Genomic DNA, 27,933 nt, shown 5'->3' on the forward strand with positions numbered 1-27,933 from the left:
TATATAATGTCTACGAAATGTTACGTGTAACATGGCTACATTTATTTAGTACGCGCACCGACGCGATGTTGTGCAGCTTGTATACAAATAAATCAGAAATCGCTCACTGGAACGAAGCGTTACAGTAATAATTAGATGGGGCGAGAAAAATTTGCATAAACATTGTTGAACGCTTAATTTGCACGGGATTAATATCGTAAATAAACAATTCCATCGAGCAATGCGACTGGGTACGATCATTCAATGATTGCCGCTAATTGGCTCCGATTACTCGGAATGATTTCATTTAATTTATTTGCGATCGTTTCGTGCAGCAAATTGAACAGTGCAGTTTCAATTTGGCTACCGAGGCAGTCGCGTCTGTAGTCTCTTGGCTCGTCTTGGATGCAACCTCTCAACTTTATCGTTCACCTTGTCAACTGATTGCAGTTTTTCGATTAATTATCTATGAAAAATCGTGGAAAAGTCAATCGAGGATATAGAATGAGAGTTGTTTATTTGAGACGTCGGTTTTCGAAGAAAAAGATCAAAGGAAATGTGATCCCGAAAGCACTTAACCAAATGCAGCAATTTTCGAAATGAAGCATCTCTAGAAACGATATTTCAAAGAAAAAACGTTTCGTTTTGCATTTACTACTTATTTTTTGGAGTAGAATCACTTCCCGTCGATTCATTTATTATTTCGCTGTTACGAGAGCAGGTTTATTGTTCAACGTTACGTATGCGGCATCGTCAAGTGAATTATTGCACGAGGAGCAGAGCAGCGGATGAAGAAATTTGCTCGTTTGTAAATGGATTATATTTTAACGAAAAATGATTATCAGGTTTTCTTCTAATCCACTTTCGAGAGGAGGAATGATAATGTCCATATAATTTTGAGTGAAATAAGGGCGTGTCTAGTACATTAAATTAGCCAAAGAGTTAATTATCCAGCCGGGCCATTAAATCATAATGGCAGAAATTTACGTAATGAAATGAAGAAAATGTCTGCTAAGTCGTAAAAATTCATATTATCTAGGAGATGATTGAACATTAAACTCTTCAAATTTTTTCCAACGTTTAAACCGTTATTTACGCTCCCATAAACAATAATTAATCAAGCTGCTATGCCCACATTCACGAGGTTTAGTGGCAAAATTTTTGATAGCGCACATAATGGCGGTAAATGGTCTTTTAAACAGCATATTATGCAAAATAGGCCCAACTGAACAAGATAAGGTATTACATTTATTTTGCATTAAAAGATACTAGCTTATGTATAAACTATATCCACAGAAAATGTAAATATACTGAAAACAACTTGATAATCTGATAGTCTGAACATTATTTGTAATTTCTACTTACTTCAGTAGCACAAGGCGATATATTAACATTATTTTATACCGACCTCATTATGTAATGCAGTAATATTTCAAAATTCATTCCCTTAAAAACAAAGATAGTCGACATCGCACAACAAAAATAACTTTTCAATATTAAAATCTTCAATAAGCCGGCCATACGAAAAAATATTACCTCGCAATATCCTGCGGTTTCAATTACTTTATGCACATTATTCAAATCTCGAAATCTATATTAATTTTCTTCGATGGGAAATGCTGAAAACTGCTAACTGAATTAATTCTCCTCTTGAATCGAAAATACCGTACAACAAATCTGCGTTAGTCATTCGGGTCAAATTTAATTAAACTTTTTCCCTACCCCCGCGGCCGCTGCTTTTGTAACCCAACTGAACGATGCTTCTTTTGCTATCGGCAGAAAATTCACAAACAAATGACGCTCTGTATTTTTTCTTCATTATTTTTTAACGAAATTTCGCTGATTAAAGCACGCCGAGGTTTCTATCTGACCCGATACATACGAGGGAAACATTGGATTAAAATCTTCTCGTCCATTGCGCAATGTATTTCGGGATGCATGCCTTCTGCCTATACTTTTCCGTCGAATTTTTTCCATATCGCAGCCACAGTTTTTACATTCAAATCGCCTGAACCCAAATTCCCATACGAGAAACTCTATCTTCGAAAACAATCAATTCACACGAACCCCTGACTTACTGTTCACGACAAATAATTATTGAATCCTCTACAAACCACTGACATCCAATTCGAACAGACTATAATTCCACCGAAAAACAAATTCATTTCGCAACTCATTTCAATCTAAAAGCAACAATCCACACACATCCATCTCCCGTTCGTTCCACCAATAACTCACCAAAACAATCCGCAAGCCACATAAAACTTCACTAAACCTTTACCATCCCCGAATCTACCCACGGTTCACAAATGAACGCCCATGCCACAACTGGAGTCACAAAATCGTCGAAAATCGAACGAGTGCTTAAGCATATTTTCCGCGTCGGTCATGCGTGGAATCCGATCCAAATTGGCCAGCGCGATGAAAGGAAAAAGAGAGGGGGTTAGAAAAAGTGGATTATGCGCGGAAAAAACCTTCGTTCCAACAAATAACGATATAATGCCGAAAAATGTGAACAGCTTTTAGTTGGTATTTTCGCTCGCCGCCCCTGCCACCGAGTCCCAACCCTTGCTATCCCAGTTTCACCCCCTCCGCTAAGCCTGAAATCCGTGAAATAGCGTGGCTTTGTTTCCATTAAATATTCCGTAGTTTTCCGCGTTTCAGAACGCTCGGAAAACGCGTGCAACGGGGACAACGCGGATCGAAGAGCGACGTGAAATAAGTCGTTCATATTTTATAGCGGCCAGGAAAAGGACTGTTCGCCACCCACCCGCGCCACAAACCGTTGAGAGGCGTCCGAACGCGCGTCCTCAAACGGGAAACACGTTTCTTTCAAATTCATCGGCATTCTGTGCGTGGACAACGTCGAGCGATCCCTTTTGCAAGAGAGAAACGCGCGATCCTTCCGCCGGACCGTAGCATCCCCCTTTTATGTCCGATGAAATTCGAGTCGACGTTCCATTCTCGTTCCTCCTTCGACGTTGCTTCCCGTCAAAGGTTAAACGAGGTTCACTTTTACAGCAGTGTAACGCACGTTCTTTTGACTACGCTGCCATTAAATTGCTTTACCGAAAAACGCGCCGCCCGTAACAGAAAATCGAATTCGACGGCGTCCGTTGTCTGCCGCGATGTTTTTGTGAACACTGTTGCGCGGCCCGAGATGCATAAAGCCGGTCCGAAATTCCATACATCGTTGTTTTTATTCGTTATTTTACATGGAAGCTGAACTTTTCGTGCCAGAAGCTGAACACTAGATTTTTGTTTGTCTTTGTATTTCGTGGAATGCCTCCGAACGAATGGTACGAGGTGTTCGGTTCGAGCTTTTCGTCCACCGTTTTTCTGTAAATTACGAGGCTCGAAGCGCGTCGCGCTGTTGCGATGTGGACAGGCCGGAAGAACCATAATTTCTATCGGTATGAAAAAAATCGGTGTTTACACGCGACGGCAAACAGGAAACGCGGTCTGCACCGTGCACGCGAAACACTCGTCGCGTACTTCACTGTTGACAGTCCCGTATTCGATATTTAAATAGGCCCGCGTCCCTCAAAGACCCGCGTCGAGAGCGACTCGCTTTAATTTTCAATTCGAACGACAACGCATAAAGCGTGGCTTAATGCCGGCAACGATAACGATCTGTCCATTAGCGATTCGTAAATTGTGTCAATATTTATTAACGACTGTCCGAAAAGATAACAGGCTGGTCAAACGCCAAATCGAATACGATTTACATAACTACTTCGACTGTTGCTGTTTACCCTCGGAAATTTCGGGATTCCTAAGTGCGGCATTGCCGCGTGGAAAATTTCAACTTCGATTTTAAATATTTGAAAGAGTATTTACTGCAACGCGAGGATATTTTGTTTTGAAAAGTAACAAGCATAATTTTCTATTTTCTATTTGTCGTTCTCCTGTTTCGAACTTGAGTGTAGAGTCGCGACGACCCTGTAACTGTGATATCAAAATAAAAGTGACTCAACAGTAATCGTTTATGGGTCATCCCTAACGGCAGAGCCACACTTTTAACGAACAAAATCTGTTCGCTGTACGTACAACATATTTCACATTACACCGAGCATAAAATATTCGTAGCTGTGACCTTTACTACGCCGCGAAAACATAAATCTCTCTCGATTCGAAAATATCTTTCGCAAATCCTGTTTCTAGATTTGCAGTGGACATCCTTTCGATATATCGCTCAATTACCAGACGATTCGCGCACGCGCGATAAAGTGAAACCGAGATACGAGTCAATCCGGAATTTATGAAGCACATGGATTCGGTTTTCAAGATGGTCTGAATCGACGACGCCGTAGCACTGGGGCGCATATTGCGTCTCAGACGTTGACAGGAACGGTATCAACCTTCTGTCCTTGCGTGTTCAAATAAAACTCGCTTACGCGACACATATTTTTATTTCACTCCTGAAACGCTGCTCAGATGCTGCCGCGATGAACGAGGGAATCCTTTCCCCTGTGCGAAATAGTCGAATCGTTCTTTCTTTTGAAATTACTTTGGAGTGCATGAAAATCCGAGTTTCAACGAAATTCACTAGATTCTACAAATTACTTGGAAATACCAAGGAAACTGGAGCTTTCATATTGAAAATCGTATATTCACGCTGAATCATAAAACGAATTAACATCTTTAAGAGTAGGAACTAAAGTATTACTTTGTTCCCTAGAATCTTGCGTCATTCGATGGAGACTAACAATATTAAGTAATTGAGAAGATCTCCCCGAAAAGCATTTCAATTCTAACCACTCCATAATCCTTTGGCACTCAAACTCACTACATACCCTAAAGTGCACAAACTCCCAAAACACATTTGAATCGTAACAACACATAATCCTACATTTACATTTAACTCCGCTAAATCCCTTAAAATTCACAGTTCCAAATGAAAACTCCAGTGAACCCTCAAAAAACTCTAACAAACTCTCCAACAAATCCTCCGCATCCACCACCGACTCATTCCCACCGCGCCGTTCCCGTACAGGCTACACTTTTACCGTAACAAGGAAAACAGATTCGTTGACGAGAAGATCAGCCTCCCGTCCAATTCCCGTCACGATCTCGACGGCAGCATCCCGTACGGTGTCCCGTAAGCAAGCAAACGCTGCATCATGCGACGGCACTTCTCGCGTCCCGCAGTTTCGCCCCGCCGCCCGCTTAATGACCCTTTCTTCTGTCGCGGAAAATATCGTTAACGATTGTCACTCCGGTGTCATCAGGAGCAACCAGCCTCTCCCGCCCTTAATGTCTTCCCGTCGGCGCGCTCGCACGCGAAAACGATAATGTGTGTACGGTACACATGTCGCGGATGCGCCTCGGTCAGCCGAGCTATTGGCCGACCCCGATGCGTCGCGTCGCATGCATTCTCGCTACTCACGACGGTTAATACGTTAAGCAAATTGATGGATTCGCGGCAAGAAGGAGACGGCTCCTTCGCGAGCGGGAAGTTGCCGGCGGGTTACGTTGGAAAAGCGGCGGCCGCGCACGCAAATTACTGGAAAAAAGCGGCTGCGCCGATCCAGGCAAAACAGGATACATCCAGGCTCAGGACAGATCGAAGCCAGACCACGGGACGCCAAACTTGAGCGGAAAAAATGGACGCTTACACGGTTCGCGGGTGATGGAATCTCGCGTGCGACGCCCGGAAAATCGTGCATTTCACCCTTCGTTGCATTTTTTGATAATTATTTTTACCCTCTGTGCTTGTTTGAATGTGTCCTGCGAATGTTCAAGGTAGAGAGAGTGTAATTGTACCTTCGGTTGAGGTAAATTACGTTTAGAGTACGAAGCTGAGTATGTTTTCGTGGAAAGGATTCAATAAATATGGTGCTGAAAGCTTTTATAGGGAAAAGCCGTTGAAGTGTGTACGAAAGTTTTGGGTCGGGGATGTTGTTAATTGGAGGTTTTGATGGAAGCTTCGGGTGTTGTGAGTTTTTGACCGTTGAGTTTGAAACGATGAAATGGTGTTCTTCGCGAGGAAGGTGGGACAAGGTTGAAAAGTATCGAGAGTTGCTGTATTTAGGGAATGTACGGATGCGGAGGATAAGGGCGATTGAGATTTTAGTTTTATTTTCGGTGTAATGGAACCGATGAATAAAATGAATGTATTATAGAATTGATCAGAATTAATCCATGATGAACGGCAATCTGGCTTCGCGTATTTATATACATAAATGAATCTCGATTGCACAGTTCAATGGTAGCAACAGAATATCCAGACCATTATCAGTGTGGAATATTTAAAGTGTTGCGTTAAAAAATTCATTCGTATCGCGCGCACAACTGTAACTGAATACGGTGAATGCATCACGCTTGTGGTTAAAAATGTCGATGTAATTTCAATTATTCTTTACATCGCTACGCCCGCTTTATGAAGTTCGATTTATTATCAGTTACGTTTCATCGAGTATGTCCTTTGACGGACAGTTCGCTCTTCGAGTGTACTAAAGTCACGCAAAACTCAAATGAAGACAGCACAGTTACGTTACCGACGTCAAAGTGAAACCGTCCTCGATACTCGTAAAATGCAATAAATAAAACCTCGAATTCCACGTAACCATTTTAATCCGTTCCTTCCGTATTACATATTTCAATAAACAATTTGCTTTCGTTTTCCTGTTTCGAAGCCACTGCCCTCGTTCAACGTGTCTCCATAGATCACTCCCAACCGGAAGCATTAAATATTCCACGCATACCTTAAAGTATCCATTAAAATACTCAGATTCGAACTATTCAAAACAAAATTACTATTCACCCCAGAACCATTTGAACCTTCTTAAATGCCAAGACTCAAAGCGTACACATCCGAATTCCCCAAACAGAGCTTAGGCCCAGAGAATCCAATACCGCCTAACAGAACTCCACTCAACTTTACACTCCGCTCAAATTTGCCATCAGCGGAAAGCTTAAAGCACGAACTTCGAACCCTGCGCCCAACAGACATCCGCTCCCTACCAGAGAACAAGTTCGTAAAACAATAAGGAACGTCGAGTCACTGCGTTCCTTCGTAGCTGCCGTTACTGATTCCGCCGCGGATAGCTACCCGACCTGCCACCTTTACGGGTTCATACTAAATCCGGCTGTATATGGTACGAAGTTCGCGCAGATTAAGTTCGCTATCAAGCCTCGTATTCCCCGCGCACGGTTTTCAGATGATCTCATGCCGCTCGACGAACTTCTTACTAAAGAGACACTTTCGGGTCTTGCGCCGGTGCCCGTGACAATACCGCACGTACTACTAAAGTTATCTCAGCTGCTTCGTCCCTGTCTCTCTCTCTCTCTCTCCCTCTCTCTCTCTCTCCCTCTCTCTCTGTTCGCAAAGCAATCGTTTCCTTATCATCCCTGCCTCGGCCTGTCCTCTTTCCCTGCTTCCTTCGGTCGTTCCTCAACCGTTCTTCCCCCGGCTGTGACTAAAATTACATAAATTCCCGTTCAATAAAGGCGGAAACGGAAATAATTTCGCGCGGCCCGCGCTGGAATGGGAAAGTTCGACCGCGTTCAACGCCGGCTATCACCGTGTTTTATCGCGATCGCGCGGGCTAGTCCTCCGCCCGCTAACTAGCGTAATTGTCGTTCGCCGTCGTTTATCTAAGTTTATATCTTTTTACGTACGCCGGCCACGGGTTATTAAACGAGATTAGCATCGTGCGTCTATTTCATACAGCGCGTATTACGCAGCGGCGCGCATTGTAACGTGATTCAAGATGACCGAATTTCACTGGTGAAATGGAGCAAACAGATATGTATCGATTGCCATTGGAAACGATGATCGCGTTCAGCATCGATGCGGACTTCCCTTCCTTTTGTGGTTTAATGGTAGAACCGAATGGCACGTATTTTCCTGCGCGAATTAAGAACACGTGTTTACTAAGACTTGGATTAATCTGTGCTTCAAACCGTATGTTACCGAGCCAATTTACTAATGAAACTTCTCATGATATTTGAAAGTATGAAAAATTGCGAAAGTATCGGCGTTTCAACGTAACTTCTTATCTCTTAGCACATTGCACGCCGGCCCGACCACCAGGTCAGCAATATTGCGTGATCTTTTTTCTGTAAAAAGGGCGGTTGTTATTTAACCGACGCGTAGTGGTCCATTTGCCCGAAAGCCTAACCGAAATAGAAGAAAAGTTTCCAGTTTACGGAATCTAATTGGTGACATTAGTAGAAAGGATTTTTAATGTTTTATCAGCAATTTCTTCGAAGATATTCCAGTTCAAAATTGACAATCAGAATTTAAGATGCTACTTTGGAATGAAACTACTATCAACTCATCTTATCAAAGCAAAAATGATAGATAATAATTTCGAATCATATGGACCACGTCGTACGTTAACTTGAAACGCTATAGCAAAATCATAAAGCCTCATGTACAATATTAAGCTTCGCGCAATGCACCTGTATGTGAAGTATTGAAATGAAACACCTTGGTTCCTTAGTTCACGTGTTCCTTAGTTCTCTCATTAGCCCGATCCAAAGAACGTTGTCCACATCTGAAGTGACAATTCCGGATATTTCTAGAGAAAAACTTCTCGAGCGCAAAGGGTTAATATTAGCTGAGCGCTTCGCTCGTTCGGTGCTGCGGTGCCAGCGAAGCACAGGTCCATTTCGCGAAATTAATTAATTTATCAAACAAAATTGCTCGAAGACAATTTCCGGGAAGAAAGGAAAACAAAGGAGGCCCTCGGATTGTCCAAAGTTCAACGCATTCGGGCTGCGTTATTCCGGCGAGATCCGAAGAAGAGCTTGGCGACGAGGGAGTGCAGAAATTCCGGAATGTTTCTCGCTTCTGTAGAACGAAAAGTTCTTCTCGAACTAAGGGCGGCCGGAATAAAGGAAGGGGATGAGGCGTCTTACGCGGTGCTCGAGGGATCATGTATACTTCCGAGAACGCTCGGTGACATCCGTCGCGATGGTTTCTCGTTGTTCGATCCTACGCGCCCGTTGTTCCGCGAGAGTGCGATTCTCGCGTTTCGTTCCGGCGTCGGTCTGGTTCCTCGTAAGCCGGGGATTATCGCCGCTTCGAGTAACGCCGAGCCGATACACATCGGACTCTTTCCTCTCTCCGGGCTAATCATTCACGCCGAGCGAACGGTGAGCAACATCTTCCTGAAAAGTTTTCGTTCGTTCGGCGAGAAAAGCGAGGAAAAAAATTGCTAATCGCGAAGGGAGACGGGTGGGGGTTAGGTGGAGGAGAACTGGGTCGCCGAATGTTCGAAGTTGCGATAAAACAATTACCGTTTTACCGTGAGTTGGAATGAAAGTTTGCTAAACACCGTGAAAGCGAGGAAAATTGTAACAAGCAGCCGAGAACGCTCGGAGAGCATTAAGGGATTGAACATTTATTAAGCTGGAGCAAGTATATAGCCAAAGACGAGAAAGAAGGGTGGGCATCGGCGATTATTGTTAAAGAAGATTACTTTTGGAACGGGAACATGATTCTTTGGTTTTGTTCGGTGTTGTTTGTCTAGGATAGCACCGAATGCGGTGGACACGACGATTATACGGAGAAACTCTGCGGTATGAATTTTATTGGTCAGCGGAGGCGGCTCGCAACCAATGGCGATGTAGGACACGCCCATTCGACGCTGACCCACCGGTAGTGGGGATGACGATGTGATTATAAAGGCAGTATTAAAGTGTGATTATAAACAGTGCCTTGTTAGAAACGGAAAAATTTGACGTATGCTTGAAGCTTATAATGTGTACTACAGAGTATTAATAATAATGAATAATGTTTAAATAAAGTCACACGTATGAACATTTACTTTAAAATTTTTATCAAAGTTCCTATTTCATTCTGTTCCACTCTAGTGAAGCTGAAGTAATTGCTTGTCACTCGTAGTTCACGGATCGCAACGATTTCGCGTCGATTGAACGCAGTGTTCTCGATGCAAAGCAAAAATTCGCAGCAAAGAAATAGTCGAACGTGAATCGAACGTAGATGGATTGAGAAGGGGACAAAATAAAAGCCGCGCGAAACGTTCGTAGAACGCGGAGCCTGTTCCGTTCGACATTTGGAACGTCAAAAAATTAACGGCTACAATTTATTGCAAATTTCCGTATGAAACGACGGGCACGGCGAGAGGGAGACACTTCAGCGCGTGGCCGTCATTCAGCTCCATTAGCGAATAGCTCGTTTGTATCAAAGGAACGTCATCTAAATAAATCACACGGTCCGCTCTGTGGAGTTACACATTACCCGCGCGACTCGGCGCGAAATAATTTTCCGCGTTCTATAATTTCTCGATCGATCGAGATCGCGTGTTGGATACACGTCAATGAATCCGCGTAACGATTCCCGGCAACAATTTCACGGGGAAACGGAGAATAGCGCGTTTCGGTTCCCCCCGCGTTGTCCCGGATTGAAACGGCTATTTACAACGAACGATTTCATCGGGCACTCCATTCGTGCAGGTATTAATTAACGCTGGCGTTCGCGTAAGCTCTCTTTCCACGCGCATTGTGCCAGTTAATGGTGGTCCAGATCGAATCTGACAGTATTCCCGGAGCTTCATCGGGTCTATTAGATCTAGCGTGTTCCCATGCGGAGCTAAAAAGAGAGACTTTCGCGTCTCGCACGCGGAACACGCTGGGAAATCCGTTCCCGCGTCGATCCGCCTCCCGAAATATTCGCACGGTATAGAAGTTTCTACAGGGAATGCCCCACCGGGATCGTTCAAACAAATATCTTTCAACATTCCTCAAATTCAATGATTGTGCTATTACCGCAAAATCAATTGCACCGAAAGAATCTACTAATCGAATGTTTATAAATATAAGAAATATATGATAGAACTACGTTGTCGATACTTAGCCACGGATCTTGAAATGATGTAGACTCGCGTGACCAGAATTCTTCCAAAAAGTGTAAAATACGTTATCGATATGCAACTGAAGAATTTAAAATGCCGTAGGATTACGTTACCGATCTCGGATGTGTTAAGAAAAAGCATTTATACATCTCGAGTATATATGATAAGTCGGATATTCTCGTATAAGTACAAATTTCGCAGGATTTGAAGCCCTTAATTACGCTGTTCGCCCGCGACTTCATTATATTCTCGATCTTATCCTTGCCTAATTATCCCGAGAGACTTAGCAACGTAAGAAAACCAGATCTCTTCGAAGGTTTCGCGCGGTGGTTAATAAGGAGAGTAAAGATCGATCGCGAGTCGATCCACGCGAACGAGACGGCGACGAGATGGAGAAGGGACGCGCGGGAAATTGGTGAAAACGTCGTGAACGGTGAAAAGTAATAACGGACACCGCGGCGAGGACAAAGGGGATTCCGATGATCGCGTGAAATTGCCGTCACGGGGATCTGAAGGAGTCCTGAGAAAACCATAAAAAGCGCGAGTGTGGGAATGGAGAGGAGCCGCGCTGAAGAAAAGGGCGAAGGACCGCGTGAAACACGGTCGCGGGTAAAATCATGAGAAATTATACGAAAGCCGCGGCTGAACTTCGCGCCGGTTTCGCGCGGGCTCGTTGAAGTTCCGCGAAGACGAAAAATAGAGCACTGGCTCTCGTGCTAGCGCGCGCTCGCAACGCGATGCGTGCAACGCGATCGATGCAATTGTGTAATTTGACGTTTAATTACATGTGAACTATTTCAGCGAACGTTGCCTGTCTGGTTAACGAATTGCCGGAAACCCTTGTATACAGGCAACTAATGATAGCACTGCGACGTTCCCATTGAATGAAAACTAGGAATAATATGCGGAGCGAACTGCGTGGAATAATAAGTACAGGCAGGAGGAGGATTAATTGCTCCGAGGTCGCTGCAGTCGTACCTTGACCCTTCGAGAACTAAGATTTACTGAAATGTTTAAAAGCCGAGAAAAGAACAACTGTGAAATGTACAGTGGAACTCTGAAATTCTCATAGGTGCATTCTGACGCGTCTGACTTTTGAGTGCCGTTTCCACTTGACCGAAGACAATTGGATTCACAGATTTCTGTAAATATTGTCGAACCGCTTCTGCGTAATTATTATTTCTTTCAAGGGAAGCGCGTAGAAATCTAGTCTCCTAAGTGAAACTCACAAAAACTGTAACAAAATTCCCTCGCAATCCGATTTGGTATCACTGCATTGCGATCAATGATATCACCTAAGTGGTCTATTACCACAATTTCCGTCTAGCTTCGGCTAGTTACGCATCGCAGCCCCGAAAAAAGGAGGCGCCACTGTTTTCCGACATCCCCGTGCGAAGGTATCACGTTCAATCAGGACTAAATCATTTCCAACGTAGAACAGCCGGCGCCAAGAATTGGTTTCTTCGTAAACTTTCTTCCGGCCGTTAGCGCGTTTTACCGGAAATCGAGGCAGAGTCGCGATCTCGATTAATGACGAGCGCGCCGAGTCATTCGGTTGTAATTTGATGCTCCTACGATGCCGGCAATTACTGGTCTGCGGCTGAAAAACCGCATTCACTGTAGATAAGCGAACCTGCGGTAGAACAGCAGGTCGGCTGCTCGTTTACCTCGTTTGATTTTTATTTTACCGCCGGTCTGTTGCGCTATCGTTCCGATCGGAGTCCACCGTTTTCTGTAATCCGTAACATCAACTGGAGCGCCGCGATCCTGCTGACAGATATTACACGCTGCCCGCACAGTGTAATTAATAATCTCGACCGAAACGTTCGCGCGCGCTTCCTTGTGCTCGTTGTTCTTTCCGATCGATCAGAAAAAGTGTTTCACTCGAAAGCTTTCGTTTCCCCGCGTCCCCCGCCGTCGTCGATAGAAACCGTTCCGCGGAATATTTGAAAAACGCTCGGCTCTCCTCGATTTTATTGTTCATCAACGAACGACGGATCGCTGCGCGAAAGCAACTTCCGCGTTTCCAAGTTATCTCCTTCTATCGATGACAAACACCGAGCAAAAGTGTTCGAGCCCGTAATCCCTTGGTAACACCGTCGAAAAGGAAATCGCGACGGTGTCGCAAATATCGCTCGTCGAAATCGCTTTGAACGCACGCGAACCGAAGAATCGAAACGAAATCGCGCGAAACAATTACTCGTTCGGACAAATTAGAAAAGTTGATGGGAACAAAGCTGCCGGAAGCGGCTTGCAGCGTGCTCGACCCTTTCGGAATACCGAGGATCCAGTCGCGATCCGAGTTGAAAACAAAGAGGCGAAAAAAAAAAGAGCGATAGATAAAGAGAGAATCGAGATACTCTGTCTATGTAGGACAGCGTCTCGATGCACGAATTTCCGTGAATCGAGCAACAGTAGCAACAAAAGCCACGAGTGCAAACACTCGCGAGAGCCCCGAAATGCTTTTCGAAAGCGGCGGCGAAATCGAGAGGCTCGTAGCGGAAAGCGTAACCCGCTTCCCCCGGTGCCCCGGTTGCAATCTGTCCGCTCGCCCAACCCCGAGGACCCGGCGAGCAGCGATCCCCCTTTTGCTTCGCGCCCGCCAGAGGCAGAGACATTTGGCGCTCGGGCTTTTGCCATTCGAAAGAAGAATCGGAAAGGATGCGGAGAGAGCGTGCCGAGCCAAACTGTCGCGCCAATCGTTAGCCTCGTACCCTGCCGATCTCTCCCTGTGAGCAAGAGGACCGACTGCCAACAAGCTTTTAAATGCGGCAGGGTTAGAAGAAAAATATAGAGAGAACAGAACTAGCTACAGTTACCCTTAAAAATCTACACCTGCTGATTTTAAGCGTTTAACGGAAACAATGGTTGGAACATTGACTGCTTTAGTGGTTGAAATTGGATCGCGAAGAATATCTGGTATTCGTTTGGAAAACACGTGTTGGGAATGTAGAATTGTGTTTTTGATTGTGCACCTTTATGATTGTGAGAATAACTGAATTGCTAATTGATAATCGACTGCTCAGTTACTAGGAATATATAGAATGACGTCGTTGACGATACTTTTTTCGAAACTATTTCGTAAAGTTTGATCGTTTCAGGATGAAACGTTCGAAGATCGAATATTCGTGAAGATCACAATCTCCAAGATTTAAGGAAAGACTAAGATTCATTTGAGAAGTGTTAGATCAGTAGATCTCTCAACTTTTGACGATCCAATTGCCCATCCTAACTCTCATCCAATCTATTTCTGATGTACCGGTTACACAAAAGAGAACGAAAGGACTAACACCGTTCAATCCTCCGAAACTATCACAGCAATCTAATTCCGAAGAAATCCGACATTGACACGAATAATTCTACGCAGCACGCGAACGCACTGATGAGTCTGTCGAGTCCACGGAATCCAACTTCCCCATTGCATTATCCCTCCACTGCGCCCTGACTTATGGTTTATGGCCTTTCGCCGCGACTTCTCGTTCGTTTGCTGGCCGCATACACGTACGCGCGTCCCAAGATTCCAAGTATCGATCTCCCTCCCCCGATATCGGTGAGATTCGAGACAGATATCCGATTTCGAGACACCCTGTTAGTTTCACGTTCCGCGCCAGAGAGGCTGAAGTGAATGCAGAGGGAATAGGGGAGGGGCGAGCGAGGTAGGGAGGGTTTTTCCCCGATGAACCGTGGAAGTTGATTTCCCGGGAATGTTTCACTGGATGAAAAAGGACGTACACTTTTGTTGGTGAAATTCTCTCGTTCACTCTCTCTCCCTCTCTCTCTCTCTCTCTCTCTCTCTCTCTCTCTCTCTCTCTCTCTCTCTCTCTCTCTCTCTCTCTCTCTCTCTCTCTCTCTCTCTCTCTCTCTCTTTCCCCGTTCCCAGTCGTTCCGTGGAAATTAATGCCGCGCAAATTGTTTTTTACTCGCGACGCCGTGTCCGTTATGAAAGATAAGGTCGATGCCAAGCGAGGAATCGGGGGACGCGGATTCATGGAAATTTCAGGGAAATATTGAAATTTCATTGTACCCGCCAATGACGCGCCTCTGTGCTTCGTTGCGCTTTCATCTCCTTTTGTTAATCGGTCACCAACATTTTATAATAATCTCTCTGTCTTGCCCTGCTCGAAATGCAGAGTTATGACGCTCGTTATATTACATTAGTGATTTCCGAGAGGAAGCACGCGCGGAAGTCGGGAGAGGTAATCGAGAAATTGAAGTTTAGTCGAGCACTGATTTCGCTCCTCTGATTGAAAGGCAACAGAGTGTAACTTCTTACGGCTGATTTTATTACGCACTGAGAGCATTCGAATGAAACGAGTCGAGAGGAAGACACGATGATCCCGATGGTTTTTGGCAGTGGGTCAATGTTCATCCGGAACAAACGAACGAAACGATCGTTCCCTTCGTCCGTGTTATCACCGCCGCAGAATTAATACAAATTTCCATATCTATTGAACGAGGTTATCACAACTATGCGTGTAACTATATGTAACAAACGCGGTCTAACCGACAACCGTGGATGCTCGCTCGACCGTGAGCTCCGCGCAAAGTAGACGCGCTCAGTTTTACCCCGCATAAATTATCCGCAAACAGAACACCGCCTCGCTCCGAAGGATTCTGTTCTGTGGAAATTCATTAACCTGGATCGTATTCGAACGTCACTTCGAAGTAAGCATTTCATTATCAACGCGACATTTACGCGTAAACGCACGGCGCTCGATTTCAAATTGGCGTGAATTAACCAACGCGCTGCTAGAGACTATCAAACCACGCAATAAGTATCATTCGTTTCGTTCGACACGTCTAGACACACGATTTTAAAGAAGAAAACAATCCACGCTGCACAGTATTCACTACACCACATAATTCGCCAACCTCAATCACAGTTTCAACAAGTTACTAGTGCGTTTTGACTTGTATATATTTTTAATTTCACTTATTCACGCGTTTACCGTTAGTTCATAGCATTGCCAACCGATTGAAGAACTTTAAATAAAATATTAAACTACGAGTAATTTCAACTATTCGAGGTAGGTTAAAATATATCCCACCTTCCCCAAAAGCTAAGCAAAGGGTGAGACAGTTTTCAACCCACCTAACCGCAAAGCGTTAACTCAAATTTTAAATCCCGGAATTCGGGGCGAGTCGGATATTTCTCATTTGTCAGTTTTTGCTTATAAAACCGAGATTTTTAAGTTCCTAAAAATCTTGTTCCACTGATATTGAAGCTGAATGTATAATAATAACAAATTTATGAAAAAAATCTTCATTCTCTGTTTCAACTATTAGATTTTCGCTGTTAGACAACGAATTTATATGGCTTTCCACAAATTTAGATAACATTAAATTGGCAAACCTACAGCATTTCGTATTATACATTTTATCTCTATGCACAGTACAAAGATTCACGATATTAAGTCCGCCATTTTGAATTTTCGGTGTTCCGCGCCGTCATCAGTGATCCCGAAATCCCCTGATTACCAATTTTCATGAAGTTTGCATGACTTTCGAATTCCGACCACGAAAAACGAGCTTCCAGACCAGCGTCCGCCGCGTTCGAACGGATCGTAGAAATTTCAATTCGCGAGGGGAATCGGGAAACAGAGAGGCCGTCTGTGGAAACGGGCGGTAGGAGGGAAACGCGCGCCAGCGCGCCTCGAAATAACAAATTTTTCAGCGAAACCCGCGCGGACACCGATAAATCCACTCTCGCCGGAGGTATGAGTTACGGCGTTTAGCCGGCGAGAATTTACAGCGCGAGACGTCTATTAAAATAATAAGGGCGAGAGTCCGCGGACTCGCGTGCGCCGCCCTCGAGGAGACGCGCTAATCGTCGCGAACCTCCGCGACGATCCTGCGGGAACAGGACATTAAACCGCGATTACGGGGACTAATGATGCGAGGATTCCTGCTGTCGCGTTCCTCCGCGTTCCTTCGCTGGCCGCTCTCGCCATCGGTTGCGATACAGTCTTGGTCTTGATGATCCGTGTTTCATCACGAAGATTTTCACCGGTTCTCTTTTTACGCGCGTATACAAGTACGTTTAACGTGGCACCTGCAGTTGAAGCATTAGTGGCCACGGTATAAGTGTTCGGGCTCTTCGAAAGTATGTAATTGTAGGATGAACGTGGATGTATGTAATTAACTCTATGACAGCACATGAAAAGAGAGAAACTCGAAACGGCACACATTGCGACCAAACGGCCGCTTTATCGACAAAACTCAATAACCTGAAAGGTACGAGTGATGCAAAAGCGATGCTTCAGACAAAAGTTGTAAGGTGTAGAGCTAAACCTACGGCGGTTATAGTTTTGTTACATTATGGGGATATTATGTGGCTTTTCCAATGACAATGGATATTTGGCGTTTCGAATCCGATGTTGTATAAATAGAGAAAGGGAATTTACACGAAATTCGTATTTTTGGAATGAAAATCATTTTGTGTGGCAATAACTACTTAGCGACAGATTAGCAGTTTTCAATTTTCGTTATGTGAATAGTTGAATTTGGAGGCTTTGTGCACAGGCGGCTGTACCGTGCAGTATATGAAACGAACTTTTTAATGAAATTCAACTTGTCCTTCCGTGGAATAACAATTTGTAGTTGGCTAGAACTCTGGTGTTTTAGTTCCTTTCAATGTTTAAGATGCTTCTGTATCTTCTACTTTCACGCTCGAAACGAAGCGCTCATGAATATCGGGGTTCGGCGGAGAATGTCTACACTGTAATTCGCGTTAAATAATTGTTAGATATGTAACGATGGAAAAAGCTCGGATAGCCAGGTGAACGAACTTACAGAGCTGAAACATTGAACGCAGCGAAAACATCGATACGCTGTTGACTTTTCGGGCAGCGGTAAGTGGAAGTGAATTAGTTAGGGGCGTGTTTAAATACATATGTTATTGGCCGAGCGAAATAACGATTGTAGGTAGAAGGTTATTCAACGTTGCCGAAACGATCGCAAATAATATCAATGATTTCTTGCATCGAAAACGATGTGCGCGATTGTAAAAACAAAATATTCGGTATCGTTGCAGCATGCAGATGGGGAGAAAACAGTTCGTACGCAGCACATGATTGTTCAGTTTGAATCTACACAATTGTCCGAGACAACGTAGCCGGGCATGCTATATTTTCCTTGCAGAAAATTCCGAAAAAGTTACCTAATTTAATAACATTCGAATGAAATTTCCGGAACGAAACTACCGATACAGCAACTGCGAAAAAACATGGTTTTTACGCGAAAAACATTTCCCTAGGCACGGTTCCCACTGCACCCGGCTATTTTCGACGCGCGCGGAACCATCAGGGGTTTGCAACAGCTGTTAACGCAATTTCTGGACATTTCCCCCCCGGGTCGTGTTGACATAATTATTCAAAAATTTATGTAATTCCCGTTACTGAAAGAAAACGGTGCGGAGCATCGCTTCGAGAATAATTTAAACACTTTTAAATGGCCGTACTGTCGCGGAAACCGACATCCCAGGGAACGTATAAAAAATGTACGAATTCGAATTTTACGCATGCAATTCAACGAGAATTGTTTATTAAGGTAAAAACGCGTTGAATAGTGTTGTTGTCGAGGTACTATATTCATGTATTCCCAACATTGGCTATTTTAATTAATATGAAATGTTGGATTTTCCTTACCCGTTAATGTTTGTACTGCTGTCGTTGTTATTCCTTTGTTTTTCATACAACGCGTTAGACACAGTTTCATTGTCGATTATTTCAGTACCTTTTTGCGAAAGAAGCCTTTCCGAATTGCGCGTGACAACTATTCCTTGCATCGTTATTTGAAAACATGGATACCGGCGACATTCGTGTGATTTTCTTATACGAACTCAAACTTGGAAATAATGATGCAAAACCCGTTCGAAATATAGACGAAGCATCTAGAAACAACGAATGAAAGAATGCAGCGTCGATTCGAAACATCGGTGATCTTTCTTTGCAAAACGAGCCGCGTGGTGAACCGGAAACAGTAGTTTATTACGGTGTCTTTAGAATCCACTAATTCTAAACAGTCAGAATGTTTCAGGGCAGAAGTGAATAAAGTTTCCTTTTTCCGGCCGAATAGGACATTTCATGTTGCACGAGCTAATAAAAATCGTGGCTTTTCGGGTTTCGTAGTAAAAACTCTGGACCAAAGGAAGATAATGTACCAGTTGCGTGTGTTTCGAGGCTGTTTCGTCCCGTTAATTATGCACAAATAGCGCTGCTTTGTAATTAATATTCTCTCCTTCGAACGGCCAACAATGTTTTCCGGCGTGCGAGACAGCCGACTGGTTTTTTCGGCCAGGATGAAAGGAAAATGCGTGTACACACACGGTACCACGGTAACTGCTTTTTAATTCTGCCTGAAAGCTCGCCGGCAGCATCAACCTGTCCGCCGAACGAACGAACGACAAGAAACGGGGAACGCGAACTTTCGTCGGCGTCGCCGTCGCCGTCGCCGCGCCGTTACGAAAAAAGTGTTATTAACGAGGCTCGGTGACTGGCTGAACGCGTTCCTAAGTGAATTGAAAATAATGTAGAGCACTCGATACCCGGGCACCGTGTCATAAATATTAGAGAACCGCCGCGGGCATGTGTCTCCGATCACATTATCTTTTTCCCATTACGCTGAAAGCGGACCAGTGAACAATTTTTAAAAAATCTATTGTCTTTTAAACATTTCGACTACACTGTGGACATTTACGCGAGCATCAATCCTTTTAAGTTAATTTTCCGAGTAACAATTCGCCCGCCTTGTTGGCGGTTGCTACGAAAAGCGAACGAAAGGATTTCGTTCAATTTTCCTTGAATTGTTGTATACAACAGACTTTGTGTGATTGAAAAGGAGATGGAAGTGTCATTAAATGTTAGATTAAAGTGTACGAGAGTTTTAAATGTGTTTATACGTGTCCTCGTTAGTTTCAAAGAATGTCGCCTATGTTTCATCGGAAAATGTTGAATGTTTCAAATGTACCGTCGAGTGCAGCGAAACTACGATAAGAAAATCACTAAAAGTGCGTAATGAATTACTTAGTAACGCAGCGACGAAAATGTTTCAAGGAACCTCTGTCTAACTATATAGCTTATGTATCTTTGCATGATCTTGTGTTTATGTTAACCCGACCCTAGAAGTCGAGTTGCTTGAAAATTCCCTCGGCCGGGTTACGACCCCCTTGTTAGCTGGAGCAATCTCCAAACATCTGTGAGGAAAATCCACGATTCCAGGGTCTGAAGTTGAACCATCTGTTTACCAGACGCGGACACTTTCTGCCGTAGACACCGGCCAACTCATCAAAACGGTGACCAAACGAGTCTGGAACGACACACGAATTTTCGAAGCAAGTTTGCCACCTTGTGGCCATTCTTTGAGAGGAAAACGCATCGGTGTGGGTAGCTAACCCGAGGAGTCTCGGCTAACCGAAGATAAATAAGGGGGAAAAAGAAGCGTAACTCAATTCTGCTGCCGCGAGAAGACAAATTGGTGACGGAGGGTCTCCTGCTACTAATTTAGACCCATTTAACGCGTACCGTGTGTACAAAATGTATTCGCCCGCTTGCCTTTCTTATTCCGCTTTCCTCGCGGAGCGTTCCGCAAAATATGATGAATCTTTATAGAGAGTGGACGGTGAAATATCGCATCGTTTATAGTGTTCACGCTGGGAAAGAGAGAGAGGAAAAGGTGTGCACGTTACAGGGTATTTCTAAAACGTTGCAGCCTCGGAGAGAATTATTCTCTATTAAAAAAATGAGTGGGAAATATTGAGTAACATTTTTTTTTGTGTAATACTTAGTTCTCGACGTGATACCATTTATAATCTGCCCGTATCTGATCATAATTCGCTCTTTCCACTTCTTGCAAACGTTGTACATTTAAAACAAAATTTTAAGTGAAATTGAATTAAAGAACAACGAGGTGATTAAGGGAAAGGTTTGGAACTGTAACATTCAAAATGAAACGAAAATAACATCCGTTTCGTTAAGATATCAAACATTCTATCGAGTACAAAATAAAACAGAAGTCTCATAGGACTTCTCCAAGTTTAAGTTTCTAATGATCATAAATGCATAAAATCTACCTATCAAGACCTGTATCACGGGTTACGCAAACATTCCGGAAAACGTGGCACGAACTCGATTCCCCCGTTCCAAGAATAAGGCTCTGATTAACCCTTTGCCCTGTTATATCTTTCATAACTGAGCTCGCTAGAATAACTTTATCTTTAATAATTTACCAAAAAACAAAGTAAAATTCCCAATTCAGTTGTACCCACCTTCACCTCAGAGCATAACAACTAATAATAAGAAAATAGTATTTAATTTCAACCCGTATTAATTGAGTAACATTTGATTTTTGTAACTTTCATTTGACAACTTCCTCACGAGTCTGACGCGTCTACGCGGTTCGAATCCGTGGCAGTCTCATCTTTAATTCTAGACTCCGAAGAGTCAGGAAAGGAAACGGGAAAATTGTCGAACGAAACGGCAAAAAAAAAATGGAACAGGCGAGGGCCGAAATTACATTTCTGAACTTCGGACGGAAATTGTGATTCGTTTCTCCCTGGTGACCGAAGACGCGCGAGTTTCGCCCTCGCCGCCGCGCCAGGAAAAGGTGGTAGACGCAAAAAAAATGATTAAATACGTTAACCAGTATTACACGACCGTGAAACTCGATTAAAGGCTTCGTGTGCTCGGCGGTCGTGTCGCGAGAACTAACATTGCAAACAGAACTTTTTTGACGGTTATCTCGCGCGACGAACGTACGGTGATCGGTAATTTTCCGACGTTTAACATCACTGCGCGGGGAGGTTCGGATTTATAGCAATCGATATTCCCTGTGTATAAATTGGCATGAATTTGCCATTCGTGTAGCTTTACTCGCGGAATTTCAAGAAACGAAAAAGGAAATCTGTATCCTGAAGTACTGAGGCTTTTGTCTTATAATTTACTTAGCGATAGATTGTAAGATACGATGTCATGGATCTGTGGAATAATTGTTGGCACAACAATTTGTGAATGCAGAGATGTGTTGAGAAGAAACTGAGCCTTTTACGAATAGCCTTAACGTTCAGAGCATTGTCCACGGAAGCTGATTCTGTTGAAAAATCGAAGTTCTCCAAAGAAAACAGCAAATGCACGCGCGATCGATATAAATCTCAAACGTTAAAATCTATTAGTCCGTGTGCTCTGCAATCAATTCCACGGTTTGCCGAAAATTCCCGACAGCGGCCGCTGCTTCGGCTCGTATGCGCAGTATTTGCGGCCGTTTTGCGCGCGCTCGAACATAAATGATTTATTTAAACAATCCCCATTTCCTAGCCGCGCGTTCATTGAACTCCATAGTCTGGCAGGCTGAAATAGAAAATCGGGGAAAAATCTCGAAGCAGCGGAACGGTCGAAAATAAAAAACGATGATGACGAAACGATCCCTTGGGAGAGCCAGTTGAACGAAAAGAATCGCGGATAGAGTATGAAATACGGGGACGATTTAACCCTTTTCACTCCAAAGTTTTTCGCTAGATACATCCATAATTTTTTCACGAAACATCGATTGAACTCTTCAGCAAATTAAATAAAACATAAGAATCCAAGGATAGAATTATTTACTTATTTCATTGCGATAGTCCATGTCTAGTTACATTATATCAAATTTAAAATTGACAATCGAATTTTGTCATTTCGTTAGATTAACAGGTTGACTGCCACGAAAACCTCCAGAGTTTTACGTATCGCTTATTCTTTTGTAGCAAAGGTAATGAGGAACAGTTACTTATTACGTTATGAAATACTTTCATTCGACATTATCTGACAAATTATAATTATTGTCAAGTAATTTGAAAGCTCCAGTCATCGGTGACCGACGTGGCGGCCAACGTGTTAAATGGCGGTCACCTCTAGAGTGCAAAGTATTAATTCGTCCGTGGTTGAATAACTTCAAGAGGATCGCGATACAAACAACGAAATCTACCGGGTACAATACATGCAAATGTCGATGAAAGAAACACAGCAACGAGAGGAAAAATGTTCGGCAACACTCGCCGCAGGCTCCATTTAACGAATGATTGGCCAGCTGAATGATCGGACGATCGGCTACCTTTCGCCGGAATTTCGGGGGATTCGATTCCCGGCGTGTACTTTCTTTATTACGTTCGAACTTCGATCGTTCACCGGACCAAATCTACCGACCGTCGCCATTTTTACTTACTCGAAATCCCTTCAACTTCTAATTGGTCCTTAAAGTACTCTCGTGGAAATAATTACGCCGCAAAGAGGGGAGCTTAATAACTTAATAAGGACTGGATCCGATGAGTTTCTTTCCTCCCCTTTCCACGATATAAGTTCGCGCAACTATTTGTGGAATTTAGGCTTAACTTTAACATTAAATAGCCGAAGAACCTATAATGGCCAATAAACAAATTATTTGGCAAAGAGAGTGACGAATATTTATATAGAAATCTCTATATATAAAAATATATCTCTGCGATTACTAATTAGGAGGGTGGCTTGATACATTTCTCCTTGGTTCTAACGTGACCACGCAAATATTGATATTCAAACATTAAATTGAATTTCTGTCGACTAAAACGAAATAAAACAATAAACATTCTCTTCAGGCGAAACTTCAAAGTGATAGCCTCAAGGCTAGTCACATGAAATTCAATGAATTCATTAACACGATCCGTGCCACGGAAATTTCGATGAAATTTTGCTTATGTATTAATTTTTTAAATGAAATATTAAGTTATATTCAAGTTTCTGGTAGTGTTCGTATATTATATTGTTTCTTTGTTTTCGGTGCTTTATAACGTACACCGATATTCTTGACCATGTGTCCCTTAAAAATATTCTCCTACAAAAATCCGCGTGCACCATGTGTGGTACACGTGGCACAGGACGCGTTAAACAACAGAAAACGCGCTATATCGGATTATAACGGGCGCGAATCCCAAAAACTCTCTGGACAGAGCAACATGGCGGCCGGCACGCCGCGCGCTTTTTCGAACCGCTTCCGCCGCCACTGTTGCGCGGTTATCCTTTCAAACGGTTTTCGATACTCCGTCCCGAAATAATCATAAAACCGATACGCGGACGGTTCTCGTCGCGAATTAAGAATCGTCGATGAAGCATCAGCCGCTTACCTTTCACGAGGGTCGTCGCTGACAGCACGACGAAAAACAGGATCAGCCTCATCGTCAACGGTTTGATTCCGTGGTCCTCCATGGTCGGCTCGATAGTCCGCTACACAAGCATAGATGAGTACACCGGACACGATGGGAACGCGCGTGAACACAGGGGTCCACTCTCATACAATCGCGAACGTATTTCCGTGGGCGGGAAACGGTCAACGAAACGAGGAAAAAATAGAAAAACCAAAAACACCTGGTCACTTCACGCTCTACTGTCACTGGCTCGTTCGTATAGGCACGGCGACCGAGATCGCTGGGTGTCGAGAACCTGTTCGAAAATTTCCACGGTAAATCGATCGGTCCCTTAACCTTTCCGTCGCGTTCAAGAAGCAGCCGCCGCAAAGTACATACCACCGCTTCTCCCCCGGTATTTCAGTCGACGATTTCACTCGGAAAGCCCTCGCCGAACTCTCGAGCATACATCACAAAAGCGTAACAAGTTTCGCCGTGAGGGACTCGCGTCCGTGAGTATGTATCCTTCCCCTCGGGGTACGAAACGTCTCTCTCCCTAGTTATCCTCGAAACAGAGATCGGCTGGGGACCGAGTAATCCTTGGCGCGAAATCACGACGCGATGAACGCCGATACCGCGATCGATGGGACCGTCTCGTAATCGATGGGGACTCGCACCGGCCCGACACGTCCGTGTCCCGCGGATCGAGTTGATCGATCGAATCGAAGATCGAGCCGACTACAGTCGTTGGATATTTCGTGGACGGTCCGTGCCCCCCCTCCCCGCGCGCGCGTTCCGCGAATGTCACAAGAGACGACAGGTATTCCCCGTCGGTCCGTTTCACGCACTCTGCCGAGCTGGACGAGTCTCCAGTCCTTCGCACTGTGCCGCCGTTTTCCACACTTTTCACGGCCGGAGTAACACGCGGGCTCGCCACGTATGTGTACGGTGGATGGTATCGGTATCCAATAAACACGACGTCGCACGCCGTCAACACAAGTTCACGATCAAACACACTGGATGGGGGGGAATCGAACAGTCGCGAATAGGGTTAGGTTTACGGTGGCCGCGAGTCCGGGTTGTAACAGGTGAACTGTCAAGAGGAGCACGATGGTCGCGGCGCACAAGGTATTCATTCATTCATCGGAGCCTGGTAGTCGGTTCACTGGGACGTCGCGCGTATCGTTGCGATATTTTCTTTCACGTCCGTGCTCGTAGGCTCCTGGACAGCCGTCGTTGTCAACGATCATCCGTTTTTCCTCGCCGGTTTCCATGCACGTTTCACTGCTGTCCGAGGTAACCGAACTTACGGGAGACTGTCGGTCCCCGGGATAAAGGTGGTTCTATCCGGGCAAGCGAGGCTCGGTTCTCCGCCAGGCGCGTTAATTACCCTTTTATTTTTTATTTTAAAGGGGACTGTCACGAACACGTAACCCCGTCGTCACTCGTACCGCGGGACGAAGAAATAAAACTCGCACGTACCGCCGCACACCTACGCGGGAGTGTGAACACTGTGGAGTTGCTCGGAAGGGAAGGAGGCCTCTGCCCCCGCAGAGATCCACGGAGATTGCCGAGCGCGGCCGACCGGAGCCGAACGTACAGGCGACCAGCATCCCGACTGCACCTCCCAACCCCTACGGGTTCCACGGCGAGCGCAGTGCGCACGCAAAGCACTTGACACGATGAGAATGAGAAGAACAACGCAGATGCGGAAAATCGACGGAAAACGTCGTCAAGACAGTACGGATCCCCGCGACACCGCGAACCGATTATTGCGATCGTACTTTCGTTCGACGAAAATCTTCTTACGCTCCCCTTCCACTGCACCTGATCGTGTCCCCGTTGAGCGCTGTTACACGCCCGTCACTCGCCGCCGAGTTGCGAAACGTGTGTCATAAGGCCGGGAAAGTTTCTTGGGGCACGATAATTACAATGTAATTACAATGGTACTTGGAAGTAGTATCAAGACGTATTTAAACGATGGAAGTTCGATACTGGTAATGAAACGGAAAGCTTGACGAAGGGTTGACGCGATTTTCTTTAACCTGAATGATTTGTGGTATTATTTGGTAGCATGATAATTGAGTTTTTTTGTTGGATGGTGTTTTTTAATATGTAATTTATCGATTGCTATAGGAATCTGTTTTACTTGTGATTTAGTCTACGAACGTGGCGCGGTAGTTATACGTAGCAATGTTGTTGTTAAGAATTTATAACATTCTTGAATCTGCGTTCAGATGATTGCAGAATTTATATAGACCAAATTGAGGAGTCTAAATGAATTCTGATGGGGTGATCATTTCTCTAACGGTGCGTCTCTAAAGCAATGTTACTGTTAAGAATCTATAACATTCTTAGATCTGCGTTCAGACGATCGTAGAATTTATATAGACCAAATTGAAGAGTCTAAATGAGTTCTCATGAGGTGATCGTTTCTCTAACGGTGTCACATATTTTCAAGACACCCAATACGTAAGCTAATTCCACATCTGCTACGCATACGTGCTCACTTGCGATGCGGTGTCTCGTTCCGTTTGTAATTTCAAACATTTAGAAAACACGTTCTCTCCCATGAAAAGTAACGAATGATAATGTTTGAATTTACTAAGTGTCAGTTTATTAATTTTATACAGAATTACTTAACAAATCCTTTTCAAATCGTCGCGAAAATATTTCCACGGCGAAGAGGCACTATTAAAGTATTAATACAACATCATGAACGATGTTCCTCAATCTCAGTACGAAGGAGTTGAACGAAATAGGGTAGTCGGTCAGGAATACTCAATGCTGTAGGCTCACAAGATGCTGCTACTTCACTGAGAATCGTACAAACGTTTTATATTCTGTGCCGAGCATATTATAAATAATTAAAAGCAATGCGTTGTGTATAGCTAGGATCTTTTTTAATGAAATAACTGTAAAATGGAACGGTTCGTATTTTCCTTTTAAAAAACCGACATTTTCCAGAGAACCACAACTAACTCTTAGATTAGAATTACAGTACGCTATATAACATATGTTGCTTTATATGTTTGCGGGAAAATATGAAATTTAAAAAGCAGAATTATTATGTATTTTATATCCTACTGTGGGCTATACAATCGATAATAGAATTAATGATATTCATCCCGGGCAGCGTATATTCCCTGCGGATAAAGTAATTAAAGGCCTGCATAGATACGCGGTACGTTTGCTTTTAATGATATAAACAACAAAAATATGTAATATTAATTTATGAAAATGTCGCGGTGGATTTATTAATGAAAATACAAGGTACGTATAAGATAAACTTCTAACAGTATGAAAAGTTTTGTTACGTATGTGTAATCAGCTCGTAATAAACGATAAAGCCACTAATTCGCCCACAGTCTCTCTAGGTTTACTGTGGCCAGCTTAAACTACGAAAGTCGTGAAACTTCTAACGAAACAGACTGTTTCTTTGCGGAATATTACAGAAGAAAGCCAGCTGGTGATAAACCACGACTTTTTAATTTCTAAACTATTATTCTGTAATGTAACAATTAGCCATTATTCTTGTCAAAGTTATCTCGATATAATTACTGATAATTTAGTAAAACATTGCACGAAAAACTTTTATTTTATCCTCCGGTAGATTTATCACACAGAACTTTTCGTACGAACTTCTTAATGCATTAAGTTCATGCATTTGAAGGCATAAAAACTTCATGTTTAACCGATAAAGTTTATAATCACGCACGAGTAAGACTAAAATCGGGATAATCAAATTTGTTCAATATATTTCGCTTCTTTCATTTTCAAGGAAGATCATATTAGCGATGATCACATTCTTTTTTTTTCATTATTAGTAGCACAAGAGAGAATCAATTTTTGTATTCTTATCTTCGTTATAACAGCTATTGTTATCATGGGTTTGCTGCACGAGCTTATATAACGTCTTATAATAATTCCACAAAATTTAGCGACAGTGTTCATACTCCCGCAACGTCGAGAGTGCTCCTCTTCACCGTTATTATTTAT

At 43.7% G+C, this 27,933-nt stretch overlaps 1 protein-coding gene across 2 annotated transcripts in view; it reads right to left on the bottom strand.

The window, feature by feature from the left end:
- sns (sticks and stones) overlaps positions 1 to 25,433 on the bottom strand; it is a 408,043-nt gene extending 382,610 nt beyond the window's left edge. For both annotated transcript variants that reach the window (XM_031994144.2, XM_076366567.1), the window contains exon 1: positions 23,935 to 25,433. In XM_031994144.2, the coding sequence (XP_031850004.2) occupies positions 23,935 to 24,016 (82 nt within the window). In that variant the 5' untranslated portion in view covers positions 24,017 to 25,433. The remainder of the gene's footprint in view (positions 1 to 23,934) is intronic.
- Positions 25,434 to 27,933: the final 2,500 nt, after the last annotated feature.

This window comes from Nomia melanderi, chromosome 4, assembly GCF_051020985.1.
Source record: "Nomia melanderi isolate GNS246 chromosome 4, iyNomMela1, whole genome shotgun sequence".
In the NCBI taxonomy this organism is placed as follows: Eukaryota; Metazoa; Arthropoda; class Insecta; order Hymenoptera; family Halictidae; genus Nomia; species Nomia melanderi.